Source organism: Amblyraja radiata, chromosome 17 (genome assembly GCF_010909765.2).
Source record: "Amblyraja radiata isolate CabotCenter1 chromosome 17, sAmbRad1.1.pri, whole genome shotgun sequence".
NCBI lineage: Eukaryota > Metazoa > Chordata > Chondrichthyes > Rajiformes > Rajidae > Amblyraja > Amblyraja radiata.
The window spans coordinates 37,842,365-37,863,969 of NC_045972.1; the positions used below are offsets into that span (position 1 = coordinate 37,842,365).

The window sequence follows — 21,605 nt, forward strand, 5'->3', positions numbered from 1 at the left end:
TCTCATTTCCCTTTCTCGTGACTTTCAGTCCGAAGAAGGGTCTCGACCTGAAACGTCACCCATTCCTTATCTCCAGAGACGCTGCCTGTCCCGCTGAGTTACTCCAACATGTTGTGTCTATCTTCGGTTTAAACCAGCATCTGCTGTTCCTTCCTACTCCAAATGCATCCATCCACGTTCTGAGCGCGCTGGTTGAAAGCTTTGCTGGGGAATACTACAAATGTATTTTATAGAGGTTATTTTCCAACAGTTCATTAAGCTTCAGGTGAAATCAACGTAAACTGGAACACGCAAAACAAGATTAAAGAACTGACATTTCAGATAATGAGTAAATTAAGAACAGTGTTTAAGCAAGTACTGTGGGATATTGTGGATATTATGCAGTGGTACATCCTGATATCAAGCATAGCACTAGATAAACCTGTTATTGTTGAATCAGCTATTGGAAACCGGGTTAAAGTGCTCACCCAGCTGTTTATCTGGACATTTTCATGATAAGTACTAAACCACCAGACTCTCCAATATTAGAACATAGAACAGTATAAGTTCATAATATAAATTCTCGCTAGAATTTAGAAGATCTCGCTAGAATTTAGAATATTGAGGGGGGATCTTATAGAAACTTACAAAATTCTTAAGGGGTTGGACAGGCTAGATGCAGGAAGATTGTTCCCGATGTTGGGGAAGTCCAGAACAAGGGGTCACAGTTTAAGGATAAAGGGGAAATCTTTTAAGACTGAGATGAGAAAAACATTTTTTTACACAAAGAGTGGTGAATCTCTGGAATTCTCTGCCACAGAATGTAGTTGAGGCCAGTTCATTGGCTATATTTAAGAGGGAGTTAGATGTGGCCCTTGTGGCTAAAGGGATCAGGGGGTATGGAGAGAAGGCAGGTACAGGATACTGAGTTGGATGATCAGCCATGATCATATTGAATGGCGGTGCAGGCCCGAAGGGCCGAATGGCCTACTCCTGCACCTATTTTCTATGTTTCTATAAGTTCTTGGAGCAGCATTGGGGCATTCGGCCCATCAAGTCTACTTCACCATTCAACCATGGCTGATCTATTTTTCCTTCTCAACCCCATTCTCCTGCTTTCACCCCATAACCCCTGACACCCTGATTATTCAAGAATCTGTCAATCTCCACCTTAAAAATATCAATTGTCTTGGCTTCCTCAGCTGTCCGTGGCAATGAATTCCACAGATTCAACACCCTCTGTCTAAAGAAATTCCTCATCGGCTCCTTTCTATTGGTATGTCCTTTTATTCTGAGGCTATGGCCTCTGATCCTAGACTCTCCCACTCGTGGGAACATCCTCTCCACATTCACTCTATCCAGGCCTTTCACTATTCGGCATAGGAACAGCTCTTTGGCCCACAATGTCTGCGCCGAAAATGCTGCCAATATAAACCAATCCCGTCTGCCTGCACGTGATCCACATCCTTTCATTTCCTGTATATCCGTGTACCTTTCCAAAAACCTATTGTAGACCACTGGTATATTTGCCCCCATCACCAGCCTTGGCAGCAAAATCCACACATCCACCATTCTTGTGTAAGATCATTTTTGTCCTGCACATCTCCTTTAGACTTTGCCCCTCTCACCACAAATCTGTGCCCTCTAGGGACATATAGTGTGACATTTTTATTTGGTTTATTTATTTTATTTATTTGTTGAGTAAAACAATTGCAAACTATACTTTAGAGGGAGAGAAAATTTGACTTTACCTCTAAAATGGAAGCACTCCACAGAAAATATTTTCAGCATTTGACAATAAACTCTTTGAAAGTTATGAATCTCCAAGGAATATAATAAGACACTTGCAGTTACGAACAAGGCAGTCTTTATCTCACACAAATGGAAGATTTCAATAGTGCTGACACAGCAATCATTCAGATACATAACTCTGTGTTGCAGTATTACAACAGCAGTTAGCTTATGAAAACTGTGGATCTAATGAAGGGAGAGGACTTTTTAAAATGTTCTTTTTCTGCATGTGATTACACTTGAGTTTGTTTAAGTCACACAATTCACAGGAATAGTTTCAAATATATTACATTTGCACAGTGGGGAGCACTTTCAATTCAGACCACTGTGATACACTCCCCCCATCTTATCTGCTAAACATTGCACCTATATCTACCCATCCATTCAGACCAATGGATGCCAGGGGCAGCACAGCGGTAGGGTTGCTGCCTTACAGTGCCAGAGACCCAGGTTCGATCCCGACCTTGGGTCCTGTCTGTACAGAGTTTGGGCTTTCTCCGGGTACTCCGGTTTCCTCCCCCATCCCAAAGACGTTCAGGTTTGCAGGTTAATTTCCGTCTGTAAATTGTCCCTAGTGTGTAGACTGGAATTAGTATACAGTTGTTTCTACACTGTATCTCTAAACATAATTCAGTTTATTAGTTTTAGATTTAGTTTATTGTCAAGTGTACTAAGGTACAATGAAAAGCTTTTGTTGGCTGGCTGTTCCCAGGCTGTGTTGTGAGTTGCTCTCTCACAAGGCTGTGGTGCCAGTTATGACAAAAAAAGTATTTGATTGCAAACATTAATTCCGTTTATCTTTCCACAGCTGTTGTCTGTTTTCAGTAATTTCTGCTTTTCATTTCAGATTTCCAGAATCTGCAGTTTATTTTGTTCTGTTTCTTGCAATGCAATGGTTCATAATGATGTCACCTGCACAAAATTCCTTCCAAATGCCAGTCACTTGTGCTTGGGTCATGTTCTTGGGCATAGTACGAAATGAAAGTGCTGATTTTGGCTCAACCAGTATATAAAATCGACACAGCTGTTTAGGGGCATGCTGCAAATCAGCTCATCGAGGTAAAACCAATCATTCACAGACTACTGCAGCCTCTACAGTATTTCCTGCTGCAATATGTCGGTTTTCAGCAGCAAACTAATATTCATCTGCTAATATCCAGAACATGCACTGGTTTATTTTCCATCAACATAGAAAATAGGTGCAGGAGTAGGCCATTCTGCCCTTCGAGCCTGCACCGCCATTCAATATGATCATGGCTGATCATCCAACTCAGTATCCTGTACCTGCCTTCTCTCCATACCCCATGACCTTTAGCCACAAGGGCCACATCTAACTCCCTCTTAAATAGATTAGATTAGATTAGATTAGATATAATTTATTGCCACACAGCCAGGCTGGTGGAAATTTGGGTTGTCTGCAGCGATACAATAATAAAGAACACACAACCACAATAAAACTAAATATAGCCAATGAACTGGCCTCAACTACCTTCTGCGGCAGAGAGTTCCAGAGATTCACCACTCTCTGTGTGAAAAATGTTTTTCTCATCTCGGTCCTCAAGGAATTCCCCTTTATCCTTATCAAATAATATTCATTTGTTTGTCTCAGTGATAAATCACCCAACCTGATGTTTCTTGCAAGGTATAAAAGGCACAGGAGTGTCCTGCCTCTTGAGACAGACTGGCTGACTACCCCTCAGTTGTTAAATCCTTCTCTTTGTTTTTTAACTGCACTCAGGTATTCACCTGTTACCCGCTCTCCTCTCTGTGACAGTCACTCAGTGTTGAAGGTAACTTCCTTCTACCATATTGTCCTGAGTTCTAGGGTTTGCTGACTGGCACAGTGACAAACAGAGTAATGAGAATCTTGGAATACCTTGCAAAACAGTAAAAATAATCCAGTTAAGTACTCTCCCTGTTAGTTATTTATTTCTAACTAACTCTCTAATTTTCAAACTCTCACTTAGCCCATTTTATTCCAGGCTTCTGCATTTCTAGGTGATGTTCAGATGGTCGGAGTAATTTTAAGAATGATAAATTGACATTTTTTTTATCCATGTAAACACAGCAATTGTCTCTGGAAGCATGATAAACAAGAGGTGGGGGAGGAATTGAAAAGATGAGGGCAAAGTGGAATTGGGCATTGCCAGAGCACATTTGAAAACATTTTATTTGTGTGCAAAATTAACTTCATTTGCTCAAGGCCTGGATAACATTTTTGTTCAACATTTTCATTATTTTAAGCACCCTCAAAGATCGCAAGTGTAAAAAGTACCATTATCAAAAATGCTTTATTTCCACAAATCTTACATGAGTAACTTGCAAAATTAACATGTCAATAAAAACCATGAATATTGCACATCAGGAGAGTAACTTGACTCTCTAACAACAATAAAAAACTTTCAAGCAACGTACCAAACATATTATCTATTACAAACAATGCAGTAATGCGAGTGTCATTCCTGTGAGGAAGCCAACCCAAACAATTTAGGGACAAATTTGTAAACAAGATAAACATGTTATACAGTGAATACTACGTATAAATGTTCTGAAGAGCTATTAACATAAAATGTTAATTATTTTTCTCTCCACATGTGCTGCTGCCTGATAGGCTGACTGTTTCCAGCTTTTCTGTTTTATTTTTTTTCTGCATCCAGTTTTCTTGCTCTTGTGTACTTGAGGAAATTGATACTATTCACAAACTGTCCATGAATAGAAATTCTTTTGGGTTAGACTTTTAGAGTGTCGTATGGAATGAATTTAGATATAGATGGTAATTAAATAATTTAATACGTTTCAGAGGAGATGACAAGCAAACGTGAAATGACAATGTGTTTCGTGGAGGCCATCCGAATCTTACAATTAAGTCACATTTTTTAAACATAAGTTAATGCCATAACTCACCATCTTTACTTCAGTCAACAGTCAATCCTGGAAACTAAAGACTGGGCGACACTAGCTCAGCATCCAGTAGATCCAATGTGGTACAGTACTCAAATCTGAGACCATTATTATCAAAGCTGTTATTAGTGTCATGTGTTTTTTCATTATTGAATTACAAAGTACTCTGAGAAAAATCTTAATACTCTGTACATTCATAAATATTTCTGACATTGATTTATAATCACAAAGATGAGTTACAACCAATTACATCAGGAATATGCCCACGGTATTACATGTGCCGCTTTCCGATTTCAATATGACACTTGCAAGAGAGGAAACGGAATCAAATATTGGACGTGTTCAATCATACAACTTTGAGAATGTTTTTAAATAAAAAGAAACAAAGATCTCATAACTCCAAACTCATTTCACTGGAAGCCAAAACATGAAGCGAATAAATCAATTTTGATTTGGGGACCTGTTAGGCACAGAGTATTGAGAAAACTGTTTTTAAAGAGGATACACAGCAATGTGTTTGGGAGAAAGGTGTTGTATGCAGCTAATGAATACACATCGAATGCTAGAATCTAGCAACCAAATAGGAGAAACAATTACAATCTGAAATTCATTCAACTATTCAGACCATCCTCTTGGACTTGGTGGGAGGGGAAAGATGGCAACATTTCTAAAACTGTGATTTTGGTTGACACACTTTACCACCTCTAACTTGAATGCTGACCCTGTGAGGATTCCAAGGAAGTATTGACACGTCTTTGTGCTGAAGAACCATGTTATCGCTACAGGAAGAGATTTCTATTTTTTTTTTAAAGCCAAAAAATGACAATTTTGTTTTAAGCCTATTTGGTTCTAGTATTCCAATTTAAATATCGGGAATTCCCCCAAATAATTTTTTTAAACATCCAGTTGAGAGCAAATTTCAATCTGATAGTCACTTCCATTAATCACCCACCATTTGAGGCAGTGCGGATCGTTATCCAATATACGGTCATGGTGTTCCACCCAAATGAGGCCAGAATCAGTTACCAATCCCGTGAGCTTTCCCCCGATCGTCCTCTAATGCCATAACACGGCGCTGAGTGTTTTACTCGAAGTTAAAACCTTGCAGCTCAGTCATATTCTGAACCAATAGTAATACTGAGTTCTTCTCCCAAAATGTGGGTTTCGTGAAACCATTTATTTGTGTCCAGCACAACTGAAAGAGAAGGAAGGGAAAGTTTAAAAAAAAAAAACATAACATCGCAGAAGATTAACTTCTACTCCTTTGCTGGAAGAGCCCCCTTGCCCTGGAGTTTATAGTGGAACATCAAGGATACCTTGATATGATGTCCCTCAGATCCATCACAACAAATCTGTAGAAGTGATGGGTGATTGATATTTGAATTTGGCCGACTAAACCAGGAGAAAGATTTTGTATATATGTAATTCCTCTCTTGTCTAATTCGTGTCTATATATAGCAGAAATTCATTACATTAAAGATTGAGGTTCCATAATCCTACATTCTGACGTTGTGCGGTATTGTACATAAACATTTGTTCAGTACTGCTTAGTACTTGTCATGAATCTTCTCTGATTACCTGACCATGGTGCTTCATTATCAGTCTGTTATTGGTGCTTTTAATTTGGATGTTGTGGGCATTAAAGGCAACTAGTCAGTAATGTGATATCTTGAAACAGAAACAGTGCAGCATAAGGCAGGTGCTTGTAGTCTATAAAGCAATACCATCTTCAGTAAGTAAAGAAATATCCTCATGACACCAACAAAAAAACTTGCTATTACCATGAATCATGTATTAGCAAACTCTTGGCTGTAGTTATGCTATTCAGTATGGAATGGACAACCTCGGTGAGCTGAATCCCTCATCAGCAGGAATGCATTGTTGGGCTTTCTGTGTGTGTGTGTGTTACTAAGGTTCACTGGTCGTTCAACCATTTATAAGATTCAGCTGGATGAATATAAATTATTTAGATTCATCTGCTTCTACAGTCACTCGATTTAGCGCTTCCTCTATCAAATCAGTAATTGAAACCATGGAGTTGTTGCAGTAAATGCCCACAAACCTTCACACATTGCTCATGTGAGACGAGACAACAGGCAACTGGATATTCTACTAATTTGTCCTTACAAAATGCCTCTGTCCGACGACGAATTAAATAAAACAATTACATCACAAATTAACTCCGTGTATTCCTCTATGTTCACGTCCTTCTAAATTAACTTCCCGTAAAAAGTCTTCAAATTATTCACATTTTCAAATTCCCACGCATTAGTCCCATTATTCCAGTAAACTGGACTGTTGTAGGAACACTGAGGCACTACATAAGAAGGGACAGAGCTGTCTGTGCTTTCTGCGGAGGCTCTGCTCTTTCAACGTCTGTAGTAAGATGGTGCAAATGTTCTATCAATCGGTAGTGGCCAATGCCATTATCTGTGTTTATGTGTGCTTGGGCAGCAGGGCAAAGGACACGGATGCCAACAGAATCTACAATCTGATTAGGAAGGCTGGCTCCGTCCTGGGAGTGGAGTTGGATTCACTGGAGGAGGTCTTGGAGAGCAGGATGGTCCTCAAACTGCAGAGCATCTTGGACAATACAGCTCACCCCCTCCATAACATACTGGTCAACTTGAGGAGCACCTTCAGCAACAGACTGGTTCCACCAAAATGCAGCAGAATGCCACATGAGATCCTTTTTCCCTGCGGCTATCAAACAGTACTACACCTCTCCCTCTGTCGTGGAGGTAGACTGACTTCCCTTTCCCCTCTACCCCCCCCCCCCCCCCCATTCCTTGCTCATCCCCAATCCTGTACTTTCCACTCATCACTTTCATTTCATGTTTCACGTATCTTGTTATGTTTTATGACTGTAGGCAGACCAATTTCCCTTTTGGGATAAATAAAGTTCTATCATATCGTATCCAATCCAGAGATCACAAATTAACAATGGACAATGGAATTCTTCACTGCGTTTATTTCTCCAACTCTAACCCAACCATTCCAACTGTTGGATTTGCCTAATCATCAGGTTGCGATCAGCTAATTTAAGCAAAGGAAATTTTACCTGTAAGGAAGCTATCAGAGTATGTACGGCATTATCTCTCGGGGAATTTAAGAGCGCTATTCAACGGTATTGCTAAAATCGAACTGAAACTACTTTGCGTATATAGTCAGATCTCCAGGACATCAGTCCCCAGTGTCACTGTCTGTAGTTGCTCTGGGCATCTTCATTCCCACCTTAGACCTCCACCCAGATGGAGCCCAGCTGCACCTCCTTCCCTACATACCAAAAATGCACTCTCCTAATAGACCGGTTGTTTTAGTCCAGAACCTAATTTTTCTTCCCATGACTATTATTTTTCTCCGTATCCAGTTTCTTCCCACTTACATCTGACATCTCTAATCCCCTCTATCAAATTTAGTTACCAATTTCCCAGTTGCAACCATGGACGCCCAATCCTTCTAAGCTTCCAACCCACACCTAGATGGCCTGAAGGTTCCTTACTTCTTACTTGAAAAAAAGCCCTACCAGGAGACCCTATCACCCAACCCCCACAGTACCCTCTTTTGCCTGGTTTAACAAATTCCCACATTAAATACATTTGCCTTTAACTTACTTCTCTAAATCAAAGGTGCACACAATGTCAGTCTTTGTGGGGTATGAGAAAGTTTCCTTGCTTCCGTCTAAAACATTTTTGTTAGGTACCGCTTACTTTGGTATATATAGAACTTGAAAGTTTCATCACCTTTGCTTGCTACTCCCAGAGTGCTCGCAGACTCACCTGCTCCTTCTGACTCTTTTCCTAACTTCTATATCTGCATCCCCTAACAAGCCTTCGCCACCATTTCTCAGCCCACTCCATTACATTGTTTCACTTAATCTCTCTCAACTATCTAATCTATCACTGGCATTCTCATCAAGACCCAGGAGATTCGGGGGCTCTAGCCGCCGGCCCGGTGGACGGTGACACCGGGAGCCCGCGGGTCCCTGGTGGGAGACCGCTTTTCAGGGCTTCCGCAACGGCGGCTTCTCCCGCCCGAGTTGCGGGGTTGAGGATGACCTGGAGCGGAGCCTTACATCGCCCGGCGCGGCTTTAAATGGCCGCGGGACTTGTTAGCGCCGCGGGCTCCGACACCAAGACCCGGAGCGCGGCCTTGCATCACCCGGCGCGGCTTTATAATTGCCGCGGGACTTATTTACCATTGCCCGCCGGGGGCTTTGACTCTGACATCGGGAGGAGAATGAGGAGTGCAGGGGAGAGATAAGACTTTGCCTTCCATCACAGTGAGGAGGAGATTCACTGTGATGGATATTCGTGTAAATTGTGTTGTGTCTTGGTTCTTCTTCTTGTTTGTATGACTGCAGAAACCAAATTTCGTTTGAGCCTCTGGGTTCAAATGATAACAAATAAATTGTATTGTAAGTCAGCATGTCAGGCAGTATCCCTGGAGAACATGGACAATTGACATTTTGTGTTGAGACCCTTCTTCAGACTGATTATGAGGGGGGTAAAGCTGGAAGAGAGGAGGAGCAGCACAAAGCATGGCAGGTAATAGGAAACACATGAGTGAGGGGTTGTTGACAGCCATTCTCATTGTTCTCTCCATTTTGCCCCTTCTCTACAATGTAAATTGGTTTGATTTACAAATTTCTAAGTTTTGATGATAGGTCATCATCCTGAAACATTAGTTCTGCTTCTCTCTCCATAAATGCTGCTTGATCTGCTGAGTATTTCTGGTATTTTCTATTTTTACTCGAGCCGGCTGGGATCATTTGATCTCTAAACCGTTCATTGTTGGGTAATTCAAATGTAATCATGTATTCAGGGGCAGCTAACACCCACTGACAGGCTGTCTTTGTCTTTATTAAACTAAGGATTATCTGGGACTGTAGCTGAAAAGCTCACGGTGGCAGTAAACGGCATTGCTACCGTCAAATCACAGTGATCAGGAGTCAGCATGGAAATTAAACTTCATCTAACAACCGATCACACAATAACAAATCATAAAGTTTTGTTTCCAGGCAGCACCAGGCATGTAGTGACAAGCCTGAACTGTTCAATGCATTCACATACATGTACAAACTTGTGGGCACACTGGATCCAGGTAAAAATTGGTCATTTAAGGGTGAATTTACAATATAGGAATCAGCATGTCCGACTATATTCTATCCTTGTCCCGCCCCCTCCCCTGATATCAGTCTGAAGGGTCTTGACCCAAAACGTCATCCTTTCATTCTCTCCAGAAATGCTGCCACACCCGCTGAGTTACTCCAGCATTTTGTGTCTACCTTCGATTTAAACTGGCATCTGCAGTTCTTTCTTACACATAGAAGCAGGCCCGTTGGCCCACTGAGTCCATGACTAGGGGCTGCATGGTGGAGCAACAGTAGAGTTGCTGCCTTACAGCGCCAAAGACCCGGGTTCGATCCCGACTATGGGTGCTGACTATACGGATTTTGTATGTTTCCCCCCCATGACCTGCATAGGTTTTCTCTTGGATCCCTGGATTCCTCCCCAACTCAGGTTTGTCGGTTAATTAGCTTGGTATAATTGTAAATTATCCCTAGCGCGTGTAGGAAAGTGTTAGTGTGCGGGGATCGTTAGTCAGCGCGGACTCGGTGTTTCCGCGCTATATCTTGAAAATAAAAAACGAACCTAAGATTACAAATAATCACCCATTTACAATAATCCCAAATTAGCCAAACCTACATACTTATCTGCCCAGGATACACGATGGCTTCCAGTGAAGAGCATTCGTAGTAGCATTCTGCTGGGGGCTCCAGATGCCAGTGTTTGATGCCCCTGATTTGTGCCTGCCAGGATGGATTGTCTACATCATCAATCTAAAAAGGAGAAAAACATAAGTTGAAAGACATTTCCATATTATATATCGGGAAGGAAAATGTCTATGCCAACAATTACTAAACGCAAAACTAAACTTGTACAGCAATGAAGCAGACCCTTCGGACCACAATCATGTCTCTGTTAACTACTGTCTATACTAATGTGTAGAAAGCAATTGCAGATGCTGATATTTACCAAAGATATACTGTTTATACTAATCCCACTCGCCCGTAATAATACCAAATCCTGATCATTCAAGTACTGTTTAGATATTTCCTAAATGTTTTTAGTGTTCCCATTTCCACCTCCTTCTCTGCCAGCTCATTCCAATCAATTCAACTCCATCAAGTGAAAATGTTAATCCCTAAATCCTCTTGAAACATCCTTCCTCTTACCTTAAACCTAAGCCCGCTACTTTTAGACAGCCTACCAATAGAAACAAACTCTGGCTGTCTACACCTCTCATAATTTTACATACCTCTATCATATCACTTCTCACCTTCCTTTTCTCCAGATAATACAGATCCCGCTTACCTAACATCTCCTAAACCTCAACTGTAATCCAGGAAACATCCTTGTGAATATTTTCCTCGCTATTTTACTTCATATTATGGTAGTACACCCACTCAACTTTAATCACATATTTACTATGGTGAACAGAAAAATAACATCCTTCCTGTAGAGTTTTTGTTGCCCCAAATCAAATGTTGGAGGACCAGGCATTGGAACAAACTTCTATGATTTATAATGCACACAATTAGAGTTGTTAAATGAACTTGGGTTGTATATAAGACAGGAGAATATATCGGGAGTAACATTCACACTGACTTTGGAGCTTGGCTACATGAAACTCCAACCGTAAAAAAAAACTCTTGTGGTAAGGTGACGTTTCGAGTCAAGACCCTTCTTCAGACTGATTGTACGGGGCGGGAAAGAAAGCTGGGATAGAAGAGAGGCAGGACAAAGTGTGGCAGGCCTTTAAAGTGGTCAGAGCCTGGGGACCAAGCATGACTTCTGATGCCACAGACCTGAAAAGTTTCTCTCTCCACAGATGCTGTGTTTTTTTAGCATTTTTTGTTTTTGTTTTAGAAAGCCACCTTTGCCAGTGTTTTGCTTCAAATGGCATTTAATATAAATACAAAACTAAATCTTTGTGAAATAAGGCTTATTGTAAAAGACATTCACGTGAATTGCATTATGTGAAGTTACTGTTGTTAGCCTAAAAACTTGAGATTATGAGAAAGGACCCATTAATAACCCATTATCTGTTATTTGCACTTTATCAGTTTATTTATTCATGTGTGTATATATTTATATTATGGTATATGGACACACTTATCTGTTTTGTAGTAAATGCCTACTATGTTCTGTGTGCTGAAGCAAAGCAAGAATGTCATTGTCCTATACAGGGACACATGACAATAAACTCACTTGAGCTTGAAGGAGGCCATTCAACCCATTCCTCCTCTCCTTGATTCTCTTTAATCGTGCAGCTTATTCTCGCTCACATTCCTACAATTCCCCTTCATTGCTGTTTGCTACTTATCTAGACTATGTAGTCTTTTTAATGTAACCAATTATCCCAGCTGCACGTATTTAGGAAGACCAGTGTGGTAATAATACCACAAAGAAAAATTAACAGGAAGTGAATATAAAAATGAAGAAGTTATGTTGAACTCATACAGGACATAGTTAGGAAATACAGAGTACTCTGTACACAAGTGTCAGTTATCAAAAGTTCGGCAATAGTTCATTTGATTAACATGACGACATTTTTTGTGCAGAAGGGCTCAATATTGACCCTTCTGCTTTAGGTTAAAAATAACTTAGAAGGAACTTTTAGGCTTTTAAAAAATTTACCACGAAGGATTTAGAGGGTAATACTATATTTGTTTCTATAGTTTGGCGAATTAAAAATAAGTGGACTAAATAATATTTTTCATACAGATTGGGCCATTACAAATTAAGCAGAGCCAATAAAACATTTGCACATGATTTTGTATTTGACATTGAAAATAAAACGATACAGGGAGAGAAAACATGATTTGTGCTTGAAACTTATTTCAGAACAGCTTTGCTTAACACTTTTTTTAACGCTTGGTCTTTGATTTAAATAATCCTAAGAAGCCAATTTGACTAGTTTACAATTATTGGGGCTTTATCTCGCTGAACTATGAAGTTTGACGTAGTAAAATGCTTCAGGAGTGATCACTCCCTGTCAATGAGTATTGGAGTCAAGTTCAGGTCAGATATCAAAACGGGAAGTTGCTGGGCTTGAGAATATTAAAGGTCCATACTGTCGGGTGACACAGGACTGACTGCGGCAACAAACCACAATAATGGAGATCACACAAGCAGTTTCTATATCTCAAGCATCAGTATTGGCATGGAACCCTCAACCCGAGCCCAAAGGACCTAACCGTATGTGCAGGTTTGCTCATGTCAAATATCAATACAAGTCCCTGGGCTGCAGTCACATTTAGATTGGCTGTAGGCAAAAATGCTGGAGAAACTCAGCGGGTAAGGCAGCATCTATGGAGCGTATGAAATAGGCAACGCTTCGAGTCGAGACCCTTCTTCAGACTGATGTGAGGGTGGGGGGGGGGGGGGGGGTGGTAGGAAGAAAGGAAGAAGCCGAGACAGTGGGCTGAGGGAGAGCTGAGAAGGGGAGGAGAAAGCAAGGACTACCTGAAATTAGAGAAGTCAATTTTCATACCGCTGGGGTGTAAACTGCCCAAGCGAAATATGAGGTGCTGCTCCTCCAACTTACGGTGGTCCTCACTCTGGCCATGGAGGAGGCCCAGGACAGAAAGGTCAGATTCGGAATGGGAGGGGGAGTTGAAGTGCTGAGCCACCGGGAGATCAGGTAGGTTAATACGAACCGAGCTGAGGTGTTGGGCGAAGCGATCGCCAAGCCTACACTTGGTCTCACCGATGTAGAACAGCTGACACCTAGAGTGGCAGATGCAATAGATGAGGTTGGAGGAGGTGCAGGTGAACCTCTGCCACACCTGGAAAGACTGCTTGGGTCCTTGAATGGAGTCAAGGGGGGAGGTAAAGTGACATGTGCAGCATTTCCTGCGGTTGCAAGGGAAAGTGCCAAGAGAGTGGGTGGTTTGGGTGGGAAGGGACAAATTGACCAGGGAGTTACGGAGGGAGCAGAAAGCAGACAGGGGAGGAGATTGGAAGATATGGCCGGTGGTGGGATCCCGTTGGAGGTGGCGAAAATGTCGGAGGATTATTTGTTGTATGTGACGGCTGGTAGGGTGGAAGGTGAGGTCAAGGGGGACTCTGCCCTTGTTACGAGTGGAGGGATGGGGAGTGAGAGCAGAGTTATGGGGTACAGAAGAGACCCTGGTGAGAGCCTCATCTATGGTAGAAGAGGGGAACCCCCATTCCCTGAAGAATGAGGACATCTCGGATGCCCTGGTGTGGAACACCTCATCCTGGGTGCAGATGCGGTGTAGACGGAGGAATTGGGAGTAGGGGATGGAGTCCTTTCAGGAAGCAGGGTGGGAAGAAGTGTAGTCCAGATAGCCATGGGAGTCAGTGGGTTTATAGTGGATGAAGGGTCATAGAAACATAGAAACATAGAAAGTAGGTGCGAGAGTAGACCACCAGGTCCGTCGAGCCCGCACCGCCATTCGCTCATGGCTGAACACTAAACAGACACACTTACCCACAAACAATAGACACAAGACACAGAACACAAGACACTACCCTCCCCTTTATACCGCTATCACCCCTCTCCACCCCAAGAACCTCGTGATCAGTAGTCTATCACCTACAATGGAGATAGTGAGATTGAGAAATGGTAGGGAAATGTCGGAAATGGTCCAGGTGTATTTGAGTGCCGGATGGAAGTTAGTGGTGAATGTCTGTGGTCAGATCAGATTTTAATATTTTACCAGAGCACACCACTGCACACGACTTCCTGTTTATTCAGGACTTTTAAAAATTCTGGTACGTTGCTTGACTTTGCATAAGAAACAGTAATTTGACTAACATTTTCCATCTCATTTTATGCGTTTGATTCAGCTTCCCAGATGTTCCCATCATCATCCCTGGACTTGTCCAATATCAACAGCAAATCAGTCCCACTAGATGCAGCAGCATAGTGGCTTGCTCTAAAGAGAGACCCCGCACCTCCTGAAAGTGGGAAGCCTCAAGCTTCAGATACCAAGACACAAGTGCTGGAGTATCTCAGCGAGTCAGGCAGCATCTCTGGAGAATATGTATAGATGATGTTTCAGGTTGAGACCCTTCTCTAGAAATGCTGCCTGGCGTGCATGAGCTACTCCAGCACTTTGTGTCCTGTTTTATGAACCAGCATCTGCAGTTACTGTATCCATAAGCATAAAGCCAACATGTTGACCAACATGTACAGCCCTGTCTCAGCTGTTGTCCTTGTTGAACTCACAAAAGGAGCACTGGAGATAGCATGAACAAAGAGTGTTTTTACCAGAACATTCATTACCAAGAATGCAGCAAAAGCAGCACAAATTACCTCACTGGCAGAATTATGAAGGATAAAGGTAGCAGATGGGATATGTAGTAAGTGATGAGAACACCATCAGAAGGGGAAAACCCCACAACTTCACCCGTGCCATTTTATCCACTGCAGTTATATCTATGATACCATTGATAGGAAAGGTACTGCATAGTTGATGCCAACTTGGTAAAGTTACAACAGGCATCCTAAATAGTGGAAGAAAATGTTATAGACAGTCAAGTGATACCAGGGACAACGGATCAGATTAAAGTTTTGTCACCTACAATTGTGAATGGTGTGACATTAAAGTAATGGGAGGATACGGCTCCGTGATCATTCTCATTGTTGACAGCGCTGGACCATTATGTGGTAGCAAAAGAAAAGTACAGAGGAGATGATTCACCTTGATGTGCTCACCACTGGGATCAGTTTTCAGCCAATTCAGTTCTGTCTATTTCAATTTAAGAAATGGAAAAGCATACTTGATAATAACAAATGTTGTGACTTCAGACAATATCTCAGCTGTAGCATTATAGATTTATGCACAAGATTAGCAACAAGCTGCTTCACCTCAGCAATAGTGTACATTTTCATCAAAGTAGAGAATAGCTAGATATATCGTATCCTAGAAGAAATTCAATCCAGCTGAATACAGTAATGGTGCTGGAAAATGTAGACAACGATGGTAGAAGTCACATTCAACAGTTATTTTACACAACACGTATACAATCAATAAGACCCTATCTCAATTGCGCGATGCCGCAAAAACAGTTCTATTGTGGACAAGGCAGACAAAAGTTTAGCAAAGTTACGTTGGTTTTTCCATGCACTGCAGCAAATTTCAAAAGTCAATAGATGCATGTATGGTGATGACGCTGGGGAGGGATTCCAAAAATTTGGGCTTTTTAAAACCCTCTATACTTTGTTGGCGTCACTCCAGTTGAGAGCAAGCTGCTGTCCTTTTTCAGCCGTCAGTTGTATTTTGTCAGTGAGGACTAGACAGTGGGCAAATGGCAGGTCACGGTCACATCTGGGATGGAGAAAGTATCCCTTTGCTTGCCACATCCACAAAATGTCCCAGACCCCCAACTCACAAGAAGGATGGGCTAATTTCCAGAAGTCGTTGCAGGCAGGTTACTTTCTTTCCCAATATCTGACACATGCTGCCCCTGACATAAGCTTCAAGACCAGACAGCGAGAACGAGGTTAAGGCAGGGGGAAGTAGGGGAATTGTGGAGAGAATTTAAAAAAGGGTTATAAAAATGTTGCATAAAACTTTTGGGAATATTGTGAAATCCACAAATCTGCAACTTTTGCAGTGCCTTACACAATAATTTGCTCACCGATGTCCTGTTCAGATTTCGTCAGGGGTAAGCAATACGAACACAAAGTAAGGTGGCGAATTCCAGAAATGCGCTGAATCATTGCCCCCTATCTTCAAGGCAGCAATTAACTGAATATTATACCAGAAATAAAGGGAATATGGAGCAGAGGAACAGGCCAATCAGTTCATGCAATGTTCAAGTCCTCTACCATTCCTTCGCTTCCAAACATTTCAGCATAATATTCTATTTCTTTCTCCCCTGGAATGCATGAATGATACTCACACAACTACTCTCTGTTGAAGTAAATTCCACATGATCGCTTTCTGATTAAAGAAATTCTTTCAAAACATTTTATGATTGAAGATCGCCATGTTGGCCCTCAACTTTTGCTTTTTAGTAGAACTTCCCACCCTCTATTCCCTTTGCTGATCTTTATATCCTCACAACTGCCATTACCTTATTCTTTACCCTCTCTGGTGGCTTAATAATCGTTTCGCAAAATACTATTCAGAATACAGTACTCCACGTGTAATCTGTGCTTTCTCTAAACCATAACTCCGAGAATAATAGAATAGAAAATTAAAGAAGTCAATTCAGATCAGGAGAGATAATCTTAACTAGATAATGATCAAGAAAAATAGTCACTGTTCAATTTATCGTTCTTACATGCATATGGGCTCCATGCCCCGGCACTCCCATGAATATCCAGTCCATTTTACTAGATTCGGAAATGGCTGGGATAAAATATGGCCGCTTGTAGTGCTGCCTCAAAATGCTAGCTGCACTGGAATCACAGTTACTCCTGGAAAATAAAAATAGATTGATAATTATAAAAATGGAATTGAGTTCCAATGCACCCATCATCACCTATTTGCTCTATTCTTAGAGGCTGCATTAAAAAAAAGTTCTGGTACCTGAAGGAATAGGAACACAGAGAAACTCCCCTCCGATACCTTACTCTGACCAGTGTCATGAGCATCAGAGCTAAGGCCCACAAGTCCTAGGCACACCAGATTTGTTCTAGTTCCACTGTGCATTTAAAAAATATATAGTTCAATACGTCCTATGACTATGTTGACAAAATAAACTGCAGATGCACGAATCTAGAGCAAAAAATGTAGAACGATGGAGTATCTCAGTAGGTCAAGAAACATCTATTGGCATTTCAGGTCAAAACTAAACACCAGGACTGAAAGAGTAATGTGCTGCGAATGCAAGGCAGAGGTAATTAGTTGTGTATCAGAGTGACACCTTCTGTGTCTGGGCTTCACTGTCGGAATCGGGGTTGGAAATCTGCCGGGGACGAGTGAGTATGAGTATTTGAGCCGCCGCCTTCAGGACAGAGCCAAGGCAATGGTCCGTAGGTGGGCCATGTTCGTGAGCGCCCATAACCAGGGGCCAGTGCTCCGGGTGGTGTCCTCGAAGGGGCGGCATCTATGTGAACATGTGATTTGTTGCCTGCCATCCAGGGCGGGATCCATGTATACACGTGATAGATGTGGCCCGCCATACACTCACAGATATGCGTCCTGGCCCCAATGCAGAACAAGATTGCTGACCCCTGGTATAGGGTGATTTCACGAAAGGTCACTGGAGCGTAGATCCGCATCCACGTGACCGAAAATTTTAACTGGGGGACAAGCGTCACTTCCGGTACATGTTAGTGAATGGGAAAACACGCACTTTCACACCCGTTAAAAACATCGAAAACGGCCAGGTTTTGAGCTGCAATTTACTGAGCCAATCGGGGTGACCGTGAGGCACAGCTACCTAAATTTACAGTTAAAAAAAAAGATAGAAACTAACGTAAATACAAGAGGGAGCTGAAGGGGCAAAAAAAAGCGGAAGTTGTTAGCGGACATTTTTCGTGGAGATTTAAAGATCCAAAATATCGGGAATTATCGCGTTTGCTCGCTGCATTTCATCAAAAGTAAGGCATTATTGACTGTTATCTTTATTCATTTGTTAGATGAAAAATATTAAGTTAGAAATCCTTCAGTAAAATTGCAAAATCGCCCATGGTTCTCGGGTGGGTTTTAACATGCAAAATGAACACGCTTCTGAAGCTACATTCACCATTTAAATATCCGTGAATCATAAATGCGTCTTGAAATAAATTTTACTCAGATGCAAGCTAAGGAATGGTATAATTGTCAGCTGTTAATTTGACAAAATCAGGACATTTTATTATTAGCCATACTGATGCCATCGCCCGGTGGGGTATCGCCTCGGCACAGAGGGAGAAGAGGAGGGAAGAGACAGTAACTCTAAGACTTTTGCCTCCATCACAGTGAGGAGGTGTTTGGTGAACTCACTGTGGTGGATGTTAATTTGTGTTTATTGTGTTTTGTTATTATTACATGTATGGCTGCAGGCAACAGCATTTCGTTCAGACCGAAAGGTCTGAATGACAAATAAAGGATTCAATTCAATTCAATTCAATTAGCCAAAAAATGTCCTGATTTTGTCAAATTAACAGCTGACAATTATACCATTCCTTAGCTTGCATCTGAGTAAAATTTATTTCAAGACGCATTTATGATTCACGGATATTTAAATGGTGAATGTAGCTTCAGAAGCGTGTTCATTTTGCATGTTAAAACCCACCCGAGAACCATGGGCGATTTTGCAATTTTACTGAAGGATTTCTAACTTTTAATACTTTTCATCTAACAAATGAATAAAGATAACAAAGTCAATAATGCCTTACTTTTGATGAAATGCAGCGAGCAAACGCGATAATTCCCGATATTTTGGATCTTTAAATCTCCACGAAAAATGTCCGCTAACAACTTCCGCTTTTTTTTGCCCCTTCAGCTCCCTCTTGTATTTACCTTAGTTTCTATCTTTTTTTTTAACTGTAAATTTAGGTAGCTGTGCCTCACGGTCACCCCGACTGGCTCAGTAAATTGCAGCTCAAAACCTGGCCGTTTTCGATGTTTTTAACGGGTGTGAAAGTGCGTGTTTTCCCATTCACTAACATATACCGGAAGTGACGCTTGTCCCCCAGTTAAAATTTTCGGTCACGTGGATGCGGATCTACGCTCCAGTGACCTTTCGTGAAATCACCCTATAGACCATTCTTTAACTTCTGTTCCAGAATAAAGAGTGAAAAAATCCAAAGATCATGATGGCACATATGACTGGTTGACATGCTGCAAATTATGGTTACATATTTTTACTTGACATCAGTAATAGATAGGTTAGATGCACAGATTTTTTTTTACCCAGACTAGGGGAATCAAGAACGAGAGGACATAGGTTTAAGGGAAAAGATAGGGGAAAGATTTAATAGGAACCCAAGGGACAACATTTTACACACAAAGGGAGGTGTGTATATGGAACCGACTACCAGAGGAGGTAGTTGAGGCAAGTACTATAACAACATTTAAAATACATTTGGACAGCTGCATGGATAGGAGAGGGATATGGGCCAAATGCAGGCAGGTGGGACTAGTGTAGATGGGACATATTGGTCAGCAAGGGCAAGTTGGGCCGAAGAGCCTGTTTGTGTGCTGTATAGTTCTATGATTCCATTTGGTCTTTGTTTGCTATTGTCATGTGTACTGGATAAGTTTCCACAGATGCACCATTGAAAACATTCCATACAGATGCAAAATAACTAGGTTTGGCAACTGCTCTGCCCGAGACCGCAACAAACTGCAGAGATACAAATGCAGCCCAGTACATCATGTAAACCACCCTCCCCACCCCCACAATTTCTATCTGCACCACACTGCCTGGAGAAAGCAGCCATCAAATACCTTTTTTCACGGGGTCATTCCTTTTTCTGCCCTCTCCTGTCAAACAGAAGATACAAAAGCTTGAAAGCACATACCACTAGATTCAGAAATCCCAGCTGTCATCAGACTTTTGAACATTTCTCTCATTAGGGAGGGATAGGGATCCAATCTCTCACTATACCTGGCTGTCGCACTTGCACTTTTTTTAAAATCTGTGCATTCATTGTAACACTATATTCTATACAGTTTATTTTTCTCTTTGCACTACCTGTCGTACCAGTGAATGGTTTGACTGCATGATTTGTCTGGAAAGCACGCAAAACAATGGGTTTGTTTTACTCCATGTCGGTACATGGAACAATAATAAACCAATACCAATGTGACAGAAGCCGATTCCACCAGATCATTCTCTCCCTCTTTCCATTTCTAGACTCATCTAAAATAATAAGCTGGTATTCACTGTCCTGTGGCCCATCGTCTATCCGTAATTCACCACGGCCACACAATAAATAAAGTGAAAGAGCTGAATTTTGACACACACCATCCAATGTACCAAGGCTTGGCATTGCCGTGCATGCCAACACGACCGGCCTCCATCTCGAAAACATCCCTTAAATTGTGAAACTCCGTGTCGTAGGGGAAGAACTGACATTCGCTGCCACTGTTGTCCAGGGCACTGCTGCCGTTACTGTAGATCTGGGAGAAGAACTCGAAGCTGAAGACGTCCTTGGCCGACCAGTTCCTCTGGCCGTCCTCCACCACCACCGGCTGCATGGAGTAGGCGTAGTCCCGCAGGAACTCGTCGTGGCCCAGGTTGCTCTTTCTGTCCACGGCGGTGATGTTGCTGCAGACGCGGCAGTCCAGGGGCTGGCGGAAAGGGTTGTGGAAGTCGGAGAAGCCCAGCACGCACATCTCGGTCTCTAGCGAGGATCCGTGGAGGTGGAACCAGAGGCGCAGCGCCGAGGGGCCTAGACCCAGGATTAGGAGCAGCAACAGCAGCAGCAGCAACAACAGGGCCGCCGCCGGTCCCCGCACTCCCTGGCGCGGCGGCCAGGCCCTAACACAAGCCCCGTCCCCAAGCAGCTTCCTCACGGACGGCAGCCGCACGATGTCCCGCTCCGTGAGGCCGGAGCGCAGGGCCAGAGCCACCATATCCTCCACCTCGTCCCGGATCAGCGTCCGCGCCGCCATGATGCCGCCTCCATCACTGAGCGGGGGTCAGAGTTCAGCCAAGGCCGCAGCCTCTAACCTCGGCCGCAACGTTGCCTTGGATCCGTGCACATCTACTTGTTATAAACACACAGTTATAAAACACAGATACATTCCCAATTCAAGCTCGGCGTTTTCCACCCCCTCCCCCCGTACGCTCCATGGAGGAATGAAGCGTCTTGTGCAGCCATCGTCAGGATGGCCGAGCGGTCTAAGGCGCTGCGTTCAGGTCGCAGTCTCCTCTGGAGGCGTGGGTTCGAATCCCACTTCTGACAGCTTTCCTTTTTTTTCGCAATACAGAACCATGGCAAAATTGAGACAC

The 21,605-nt window shown here is 42.4% G+C and overlaps 1 protein-coding gene and 1 non-coding gene across 3 annotated transcripts; one reads left to right on the plus strand and one right to left on the minus strand.

Moving 5' to 3' along the window:
• Window positions 1-4,038: 4,038 nt before the first annotated feature.
• On the minus strand, window positions 4,039-21,483 carry LOC116982778. 2 transcript variants are annotated; one of them, XM_033036204.1, is made up of 4 exons: window positions 20,616-21,483; window positions 16,998-17,133; window positions 10,384-10,513; window positions 4,039-5,866 (listed from the first exon to the last, which is right to left on the minus strand). In XM_033036204.1, the coding sequence occupies exons 1-4, from the start codon at window positions 21,263-21,265 to the stop codon at window positions 5,781-5,783; spliced, it is 1,002 nt and encodes a 333-aa protein (XP_032892095.1). In that variant the 5' UTR covers window positions 21,266-21,483; the 3' UTR covers window positions 4,039-5,780. The 2 variants fall into 2 exon arrangements, with proteins under 2 accessions (XP_032892095.1, XP_032892096.1); XM_033036205.1 differs by having other exon boundaries at window positions 10,380-10,513; window positions 20,616-21,424.
• trnal-cag lies at window positions 21,476-21,558 on the plus strand. The gene has a single exon. It is a non-coding gene; the product is annotated as a tRNA-Leu (tRNA).
• Window positions 21,559-21,605: the final 47 nt, after the last annotated feature.

Excerpts from the sequence above, each read along its gene's own strand:
- LOC116982778 (XM_033036204.1), bottom strand. The coding sequence starts at position 21,265 with ATGGCGGCGCGGACGCTGATCCGGGACGAGGTGGAGGATATGGTGGCT. Across the intron at positions 17,134-20,615 it reads AAGCCTTGGTACATTGGATG|GAGTAACTGTGATTCCAGTG; the intron begins GTGTGTGTCAAA and ends TTTATTTTCCAG. Across the intron at positions 5,867-10,383 it reads CGTGTATCCTGGGCAGATAA|TTGTGCTGGACACAAATAAA; the intron begins GTATGTAGGTTT and ends CTTCTCTTTCAG.